This window comes from Engraulis encrasicolus, chromosome 17 (genome assembly GCF_034702125.1).
Source record: "Engraulis encrasicolus isolate BLACKSEA-1 chromosome 17, IST_EnEncr_1.0, whole genome shotgun sequence".
Lineage (NCBI taxonomy): Eukaryota > Metazoa > Chordata > Actinopteri > Clupeiformes > Engraulidae > Engraulis > Engraulis encrasicolus.
The window spans coordinates 39,926,382-39,936,381 of NC_085873.1; the positions used below are offsets into that span (position 1 = coordinate 39,926,382).

The following is a 10,000-nucleotide window of genomic DNA, read 5'->3' on the forward strand; positions in this document are numbered from 1 at the left end:
GTAACTGTGTGCGTACAGTCACTGCACAAATAATAAACCAGTCAACTGTAAACAGTAGCCTACTCATGATCAACAAGTGTTACAAACTATCCAATCGAGACTCTGCCTTGAACTTTGCATCATGTCAAGAGCCTTGAAGCTAACAGGTTTAGGCCTAGGCCCTGAAACTATAGGACTTCCAGAGCAAGTTAGAGCTGTTGCGTTTATCCAATTTACTTTAATTCCATTATACACAAACTCGATGACACCGTAATTAATTCAATGTATACACTTACCCTGCAGCTCAGCTTGAAATGCACTTCCTAACTGAGGGCTGGTCTAGTAGTCATGCGGTGCCCTACGCAAAATACGTAGCTTATAACGTCAGAGGCCAGCTGATAAAGGCGCAGCTCCACAACAGCCAACCACCTTAGAATGAAATCAAAATAGTGCAACCTTGATCACTGTCAACAAACGAGCGTCTTTTCATCAATACATTGTCTCATAATGTATTGACATTATCACATAATGTATTGACTAATTGTGTTAATGTAGGCCTACCACTAACTGAATGCTTGGTATTCATGATAAACCACTAAATGAAGGGAGATGGCCGGTGTTGCCTACTAGGCTACTTTTGCAATGTTGTCGATAGAAAAAGCACACAAAATACCACAGGACTGAATGAAATCAAATGACTAAGCCATGTGATTGTCTTGTGTTTTAGTCTAGCTCGGTGTTTTTAGTTTATCTGGACAACGGAATTCCTTGCTGATGTATGATGGACCAGTAGGCTAGCTATGTAATTCGCACAATGCATACATTTGCTGCCAAGGTTAAGTTTTTTACACTGACAAAGCAGTATCCTATATGCGCGCTTTATTGTCATACTGGTGCCAAGCTTGCTGTAGCAAAATAAATATTAATATCACAGCTCTGTTTGCACACTTAACACAGGTGGCATTTTGGTCGGCCAACAAGTAAATGCATTTCATAATTCTTAAAGGGGGCAGAAGAGCACGGCGATTTGAACAGGCTGTGTGGAAGCCTCCATGGTGGTGTGAGAGCTAACTTTGTCTTTGATAAGTCAATATCAAAGGCTACAAACAATGTCGCGCGTTCTAATCGTGGGGGCTGGTCTGACTGGAAGTGTATGCGCGTGCCTGCTTCGGAGAGAACTGCCAAACAAATGTAAAATTGTCGTCTGGGACAAATCCCGTGGAGCAGGTCAGCGGCTAAACTAAATCATTTTAATAACGAGCATAAATGCATGTCTTTTCTTCACACCACACCACCGAAACAGCCTTACTCTACTCCCAAACTCTGTGAAATCCACTCTGCATCAATCAATCAATCAATCTGTCAACCACCAGATAGACAGTTGACTTGCAGAGGTTGTGACATAATCTAGCCGCAGTCACTTTCCCTAGTCTCGTCTCGGCGTTTGGTTACATGTGAATAAATGTGTGTCTGGTGGTCCATGGTATGACGACCAGACAGACAGTGGATAACAGGTAACTGTAAATGTAAAAAAAAAAAACTGAACATTTGTAATAATGACATTGTAACCAGCAATGTAACCAGTGTCAGCTGCTCAGAACAAAGTGATACAATGTGTGTTCTATTGTTTCACAATGGATGCACACAGACAACCAGCTGCAGTCAAATAGTTTAGGCCATTATTTGTAGTAGTTCTTGGCTTAGAGACCATTTTTAACGTCAGAACACATTAATCTTTTCAAGTCAATAAATAAATCTTTTAGGTTTTTTTGGTGAAAAGTCAGAAATGTAATTCCTCATTGATGTACATTACTGTATGTAGGGGCGGGGAAGCCGGCAGGGAGGGACAAAGGGGTTTCTTGTCCCGGGCCCAGGGAGAGAGGGGACCCAGAATCAGATCCTAATTACATTGTTTGAATTGGGTTTGGGGCCCTTTTCAGATGTCTTTGTCCAGGGCCCAGGCGAAGCTGTCAGCGCCCCTGTGTAGGGGAATACAGTGACATGCCCTAATAGAAATGGCCACCAGTCAAAATGGTCAGCAAGAACATCTTCGACAATCGTCATCGTCATCTTCATCTTCGTAATCCATCACTTCATTTACCAGCCTCCTATACCAGGCCCGCCTACCCATGTACTGAGCCTACATTTTTGGTTATTAGACACACTGGTATCACTCATTTGTATACCATCGATGAATAATAAAGTCTTAATAGTCATGAGTGAAATGGCCAGTAGCCAAAATGGTCAGCAAGCATACATCTTCATAATCGGTCTCACTCATGTAGGCCTACATATCAGGTCTTTAAAAAAGTGTGAGGTGTGTGCACATTCCAAAAAGCAATTCCAGTGGGTGCACTGGAAAGGAAAAGGATCTCAAATCAAATAGGAGAAAATATCCGCACACCATAAAAGCTCCCTTGTCGTGATTTAATGATTTAAAAAAAAAAAAAAAGTTTCGACCTGCAAGGTCTTCATCAGCTGTCTCTACCTATCAGGCCTAGTACCCATGTACTGAATATATCTTCACACCACAGCAATACAAGTCAATTCAAGAAATGTGTAGTTTGTGTTGTTATCATGATACACAGTCATTGTGTACCACTGATGAATAAAGTCTTAATAGTAGTTTTGTCTTGCAGGGGGTCGAATGTCAACGAGTAGAAGCCCCACAGACTCTGCCTGCACGGTGGACCTCGGCGCTCAGTACATCACAGCGACTCCATACTATGCTAAGATACACCACAGGTAGGTTTCTCCTTGAACTGGTTTCACCAGACCACATTAATTACTTAGTCATTCATTTTCCGTCTGGATCCTGGAGCGCTTGGGTGGGAGGAGTGAGCTCAGCTCAGCTCTGGTTTGAAATGAGTGTTTTTTAAATATATTTAGGGGCTTTTTATGCCTTTATTTTGATAGGACAGTCTGAGATGGTGACAGGAAACAAGTGGGACAGAGAAACGGAGTGGGATCGGGAAATGAACCGGGGTCCCCGTGGGCATGCAAGCTCAAATGTGGGGGGCTTAGCGCGCTGCGCCACAGCGCCCCCCTTTTGAAATGAGTGTTGACCAATTGATGACAGTTGTGATGTTCATGACGTATGCTATTGTGCGCCCAAGTATATTTGCTTATTGGCCGACCGCCTGGAGGACGACTGTGCCCTCCCCGGAGAAGCGTAGTCAGACCATTCATGAATTAAGAAGTAATTCAAAATGAATGGCTAGGTCAGACTAGGTCTCTCCCGGCTGAAGCAATAGGCATATGCAGAGCTTGGTAGAGAGCTGACTCTTTTGAGCCTCAGAGCAAAAAGGGCACAGCTTTCAGTTATAACTGTGTCATCAATATGTGAGTTGAAAAGGGACATAGGTAGGGATGCAAACGATTAATCAATTAATCGACTAATCGACTTAAATCGATGAATGTGTTAATCGATTAAAAAACATAAATCGCAATTAATCACCAATTCAACTGACAAGAGTCCCAGGTGAAATGGGCATGTGAAGAGTATGTGTGAAGAGGGGTGTGAAAAGTGGGAATAATATAATAATAAAGAATAAAGAATATAATAAAGAATTTAAATAGAATTCATTTAAATGTAGCATTTTATCTCACTTTAATTGTAATTTTTAGATTTAGTCGTTTTTTTTCGAGAAACATTGTGATTTCTGGGGAAAAAACGCTGGTTATCAATTAATCGTAAGTCGATCGATTAAGGAAATCAACTAACGATTAATAAATGAATCGATAATTTGCATCCCTAGACATAGGCCTACTGTGCAAAATTGCACGTGTTTTTATGTTCATTGGTACTATGAACACACCATGTGCTGAGGAAAAATGTGTGCTGTTTTGCTGTGAGTCGACTGAAAGAAGTTGGTGTCTAATGTGAAACGCCATGCTCTCTTCGGCACAGAGGGGGTGGGTTGAACATACGGCATATGACTCTCTACTGTCTTCCATTTCCATGTGTAGTTACCGTTAGCTTGTGTGTGTGTGTGTGTGTGTGTGTGTTTGTGCGCACGTGCACGAGTCAAGTCTGACTTTGGCTAAATGTATGTAAATGTGTGCTGTATCATTAATTTAAGTGTACTGATGTGTTTAATGTCTTGTTTTTAGTGTCTTGTTTTTCTGTATTTATGTATGTAGTATGCTACTGGACACCTTAATTTCCCTCTGGATTAATAAATGATCCTCTACTCTACTCTACTCTACTCTACTCTACTCTACTCTACTCTACTCTACTCTACTCCACTATCTGGCAGTTTCTATGAGGAGCTGCTGGCGCAGGGTATACTACGTCCTCTGACCAGCTCCGTGGAGGGCATGATGTCCAGGGAAGACGGCCTGAAGAACTACGTCACACCAAAGGGAGTCTCATCTATAGTCAAACACTATCTTAAAGAATCAGGTAAGAAAGTCAAGTCAAGTCAAGTCAAGTCGGCTTTATTGTCAATTTCTTCACATGCGCTGGTCATACATAGAATCCAAATTATGTTTGATAGTGTTTGATTCAATAAGGGTATTAAATCCAATGTTTCAGTGAAAAGAATATTTATGATCTTTACACAACGTTCTCACATCTTGTTCCCCTCCGGTTGTGGATTTTAGTCTATCCTTAAAGGCTGTAATGATCACAGACACTCAACTCGTGATTCGGTTTGTGCCAAGATATTTGACCTGCGGTTCGATACACCCCACTATTATCAATGTATTTTTAAAATTAATTAATTTGCTTTTTTCACATTTGCCAGCATTATAAAATAAAATTATGAATGAAAAAGTCTGGAATGAAGTATAACAACGTTGAAAGGGCCTATCACGATACTGCCTTCTTGCACAGTGATACTGTATCGTCACCCTGCGTATCGTGATTTCCCGGTTCGATAAAATATCGTTATAGCCCTACTATCCTTTAATAGTAAATGGATGTATTTCCATGTGAATTGACCTGCAAACCACTGGGTTAACCGATACTATACCTGAGAATATCCACAGGAGCTGTTTCATCTTCAACTACTGGGCATGTTTCGAAATAGTACTAGAACAATAGAGTGTACTTTCAATTCCTGCAATGAACCACAATGTCAAAACAATAACTCAACACCATATCTGTATGGTTCAACAGTCTATAGGGTGTGTGAAGTCAACCACCCCCTTAATGTGCACCATACCATCTAAGACACACTGTAATAGTCATTGAAAGGTTAATTACCATAGTACTACTCTGCTATGACATAACACCAGATTGCTGATTATTTTCATGTAGGCTTACTGAAATCAATGGACAATCGTAAAATAAGAACATGTCAAAAGCTATTTCAAACAAGCAAAATGACACAAACCCATAAAGAAACATTAAACCAACAAGAAAAAGCGCTTGTATTTTTCTTTTTTGTTTTTGTCTTTGTAGAATCATATCCTTTGTTTGGTAATTGTATATTGAGTAATTTGAGAACGATATGAATAAGATCACATTGCTCCCCATAAATAACTCATCAGATCATTGTTTGCTGCGGCAACTAAATATGTTGTTCCAATTAAATTCCTCTGCTTCGATAAAGCATCTGATCTTTCTCTGATTTCACTGCCTTGGAAAAAGTAAATCTCGCACGTGATGAAAACCACGTCTTGGCCTCAATTCGATTCGCCCCCCCCATCAGATGTCTTAGTTCTTTCCATCTCTTGAAAGAACATAATGTTCGCCCGTCGCCATCTTCAAAGCGTACCAAGTGTTTATTGGTGGCGTGGGTCACAGAGAGGGAGTATGTTACAATATGCAACCTTGCGTCCTCCACTTGTGCTTGTGGCCTCGCCCCGCCTCCTGGCCCCTCCTCCGTGGAGAAAACTATAAAGTTTCCCAGCTGTCAGCCTAGCCACAACAACTTTTGAGGGACTGTTTTTCATTCACCATCCCAATTGCAAATGAGAAAATGACTTTACAATTGAGCTTTTGCGAGATTTTGAAATATAATGCTGTTGTCAGTGATGTCATCACAACGTATTACTTCCTGGTACGAGGCCACAAGCACAAGTGGAGGATGCAAGGTCGCATATTGGAACGCACACAGAAAGAGATGTTTGTCTTCTCTGTCCTCGACTTATTGTGTCAGTAGTATGTTGCGAGTCAACAGGCAGACATTGTCCAGACGAGCACAGCTGCTATATATATATATATATATATGTATTCCCGCAAAAAAAAGTTTTATTTTTGCTTTTGTTTTCCTCGAGAGAGTGAGTGTGTGTGTGTGTGTCTGTGTGTGTGTGTGTGTGTGTGTGTGTGTGTGTGTGTGTGCGTGTGTGTCTGTGTGTGTGTGCGTGTGTGTCTGTGTGTGTGTGCGTGTGTGCGTGCGTGTGTGTGTTATTGAGGGGGTTTGGCAATTGAGAGAGGCGTGATTTATGTGTTGCTGTGTTCAAGTGCGCCGGCCGTCCAGAAGGGACATTTCATCTTGCAGATGTTCACCGCCGAGACTTAGGAAGCGCCTCGTCTCGGCACGGCTAGGCCTCACTCTGTTCTGCTCTGTTTTCACGACCGAGAAGAGATTTAGCCTTGGCGCATGTGCCATCAACTCCTCTTCTCTTCTTCTCTTCTCTTCTTCTTTTCTCTTCTCTTCTCTTCTTTTTTCTTTTCTTTTCTTTTCTTTTCTTTTCTTTTCTTCTCTTCTCTTCTCTTCTCTTCTCTTCTCTTCTCTTCTCTTCTCTTCTCTTCTCTTCTCTCCTCTCCTCTCCTCTCTTCTCTTCTCTTCTCTTCTCTTCTCTTCTCTTCTCTTCTCTTCTCTTCTCTTCTCTTCTCTTCTCTTCTCTTCTCCTCATGTGTCATTGTGACTTTCTGCTGATTTTGTGACGCTGTAAACCATTAAGTTATTGTCCCTTTTATATTTTAATGTTTTCTTTTCCCCGAATGTGCAAAGTTAAATGTTGAGTGAAGATGACATGTCTGTGTTGTTTGTGTTGAAGTCTTCCTTCTCATCTCAATCTGGGGGCAATTGTGGGACTAATTGTGTCCATGCTCAAACTAACTGATGAAAAAGTCTTAATCCTCACGCTTGTGCATACCAGTGTTGCTCAACCCTTTTTTGGGCGAGTCACCCTTTCAATTAATGAAAAATCTCAAGGCACCCCAAACCAACAAGCCATAACATGGCATCGCATCCGATACCACACAAGCTTAGAAAAGTAACACATTTGTAGACGGTCGAAGTTGCAACTTTAGCTCAGACAGGCTATGTGAAGGTCATGCTAGGGTGAATTTACTTTATTGTGGCCCTACTGTGGCTGATATGGTAGGGCACACGTTTACAACTCGGCCGACCGGGGTTCGATTCCCGGTCCGGCTCCTTTGCCGGTCCTTCCCCATCTCTCTCTCCCAGCCCACTTCCTGTCTCTCCTCCACTGTCCTGTCTCACAAAAACCAATAAAGGCTGAAAAGCCCCCCTCAAAAAAAGAATTTACTTTATTGTGTGTGAATGGTAGATGAAAGATTCCACTTACTAAGCATGCATTTATTAATTTAGACAAATATGTAATATATTACATCATTTACTTAGTTATTTAGGTCAATTTTACATAGGCCTACCGTCAGCCACGTTTCCTCGGCACCCCTGAGGGGGGCACCCCGGTTGAGAAACACTGGTGTATACAACAAACCTCAATCTCTTCTTCTCCATGTGTGATTTGGATCCTATCTGTTTTCCCCTCTTTCTTTTCTTCCTCTTCCTCTTCTCTGATCTCTCAACACTTTGGTCTCTCCTCTTCTTCCCATGCCTTTTGTCCCACCATTATCTCTCTTTCTCCACTGTCATTTCCCTTTATTCGTACCGTCCATCGTCCACCGTCCTCTTCCTTGCTCTTACCTCTTTTTCTTGTCTTTGTTCACTTTCTTCTCTTCTCTTCTCTTCTCTTCTCTTCTCTTCTCTTCTCTTCTCTTCTCTTCTCTTCTCTTCTCTTCTCTTCTCTTCTCTTCTCTTCTCTTCTCTTCTCTTCTCTTCTCTTCCTTGTGGACTTTCTTCTTCTCGTCTCTTCTCGTCTCTTCTCTTCTCTTCTCTTCTCTTCTCTTCTCTTCTCTTCTCTTCTCTTCTCTTCTCTTCTCTTCTCTTCTGTGGACTTTCTTCTTTTCTTCTTTGTGGACTGTCTTTTTCTCTTCTCTTCTCTTCTCTTCTCTTCTCTTCTCTTCTCTTCTCTTCTCTTCTCTTCTCTTCTCTTCTCTTCTATTCTCTTCTCTTCTATTCTCTTTTCATCTCTTCTCTTCTCTTCCTTGTGGACTGTCCTCTTCTCTTCTCTTCTCTTCTCTTCTCTTGTCTTGTCTTGTCTTGTCTTGTCTTGTCTTGTCTTGTCTTGTCTTGTCTTCTCTTCTCTTCTCTTCTCTTCTCTTCTCTTCTCTTCTCTTCTCTTCTCTTCTCTTCCTTATGGATGTTACTCTTTTCTTTCTTTTGGACTCTCTTCTTTTCTCTCTCTCTCTCTCTCTCTTTCTCCCCCTCCCCCCACCCCTTCTCCCATCATTGCCAACTCTGCGCCTCCGCACCCAAGCAGGAGCAGAGGTGCTGTTCGACCGCCACGTCACCCACGTCTACCGCAGAGGTGCATCCTGGGAGGTGTGGCGCAAGGACGGCGAGCCCGAGCACTTCGACGCCGTGGTCCTCACCATGCCCGTGCCCCAGATCCTGCAGCTCCAGGGAGACGTGGGCTCATGTGAGTACCTTGACTCGCGCACACACACATTGGGTGCATCCCAATATGTGTCCTTGCCTCCTCCACTTGCGCTTGTCTCCTCGTCCCACCTCCTGGCCCCTCCTCCGTGGAGAAAACGATAAAGTTTCCCAGCTGTCAGCCTCGCCACAACAACTTTTGAGGGACTGTTTTTCATTCACCATCCCAATTGCAAATGAGAAAAAGACTTAACAATTGAGCTTTTGCAAGATATTGAAATATAATGCTGTTGTCAGTGATGTCATCATGACGGGAAGCAAGTGGAGGAGGCAAGTGGAGGAGGCAAGTGGAGGAGGCAAGGTCACATATTGGGATGCACCCACATACACACGCGCAAGCATGCACGCGCGCACACACACACACACACACACACTCACACACACACTACATTCATGTACATACAAATCAAATCAACCCAAGGGATATTGTACACACGTACACACACTTGTTTTCTCAGAAACGTGCACTCAAAATCATTTGAAGCATGCATGCACACCATGCAATGTAATGAACGATGTTAAAAATTTGAAGTCTCTGTTCTTTTCCTTTCTCTGAAGCCTGTGTTCTCTGAAAGATATAATAATAATAACAACAACAATAATCATTTTTTATTTTTAATACTGCCTTACTGAAACCCAAGGTTGTTTTGCAAGAGGAAAGGGGGCTAAAGAATTGGGGAGAGGGGAGGAATGAAGGGTTAGTCAAAATGTACTCAAGTATATTAAAAGTTACTGTAGGTATATTTGAAGTGAAATATCCATGAAGTCGAACATCAGTTGTGGTCTCACTAGATCTGCGTGCCATATCTGATCGCGTGTATTCCTGAAGTGCATTATGGTGTACTACCCAGACACTACACAGCAGGCCTACTTGAAGCAGGAAAAAATGTCTTGTAGTCAGTTTCATCCCATGACACATTTTAATTAATGAAGCGTAAACAGATCTCCATCTTACTTACGGGTCAGGTCATAAGGTCACACACACACACACAGACACAGACACAGACACAGACACAGACACAGACACACACACATACACACAATCAAGTCTGTGTGTTACCGAGAGAGTTAGTGTGCGTGCGTGTATGGGCATTTTCTACTTGTTCAGTTGTAGAACTTAAACATGGTCACTGTAGTGAGTTAGCGTGTGCGCGTGTGTGTGACGTGCGTGTGCGTGCGTGTGTGTGCGTGTGCGTGTGCGTGTGCGTGTGCGCGTGTGTGTGACGTGCGTGTGCGTGCGTGTGTGTGCGTGTGCGTGTGCGTGTGCGTGTGCGTGTGCGTGTGCGTGTGTGTGTGTCTGTGACGTGTGTGTGTGTGTGTGT

General features: G+C 42.6%; 2 protein-coding genes across 4 annotated transcripts in view; one reads left to right on the forward strand and one right to left on the reverse strand.

Moving 5' to 3' along the window:
* The window catches only part of lipf (lipase, gastric), a 32,481-nt gene extending 32,144 nt beyond the window's left edge, over positions 1–337 (reverse strand). For both annotated transcript variants that reach the window (XM_063220760.1, XM_063220761.1), the window contains exon 1: positions 276–337. The gene's annotated coding sequence lies outside the window, so the exon portion shown is untranslated. The remainder of the gene's footprint in view (positions 1–275) is intronic.
* A 661-nt stretch (positions 338–998) lies between these two features.
* Positions 999–10,000, forward strand: part of rnls (renalase, FAD-dependent amine oxidase) — a 136,124-nt gene continuing 127,122 nt past the window's right edge. Inside the window, exons 1-4 of one of the 2 annotated variants that reach the window (XM_063221358.1) lie at positions 999–1,206; positions 2,619–2,724; positions 4,239–4,384; positions 8,500–8,661. In XM_063221358.1, the coding sequence (XP_063077428.1) occupies positions 1,089–1,206; positions 2,619–2,724; positions 4,239–4,384; positions 8,500–8,661 (532 nt within the window). In that variant the 5' untranslated portion in view covers positions 999–1,088. The remainder of the gene's footprint in view (positions 1,207–2,618; positions 2,725–4,238; positions 4,385–8,499; positions 8,662–10,000) is intronic. The other variant, XM_063221359.1, reaches the window with a different exon arrangement.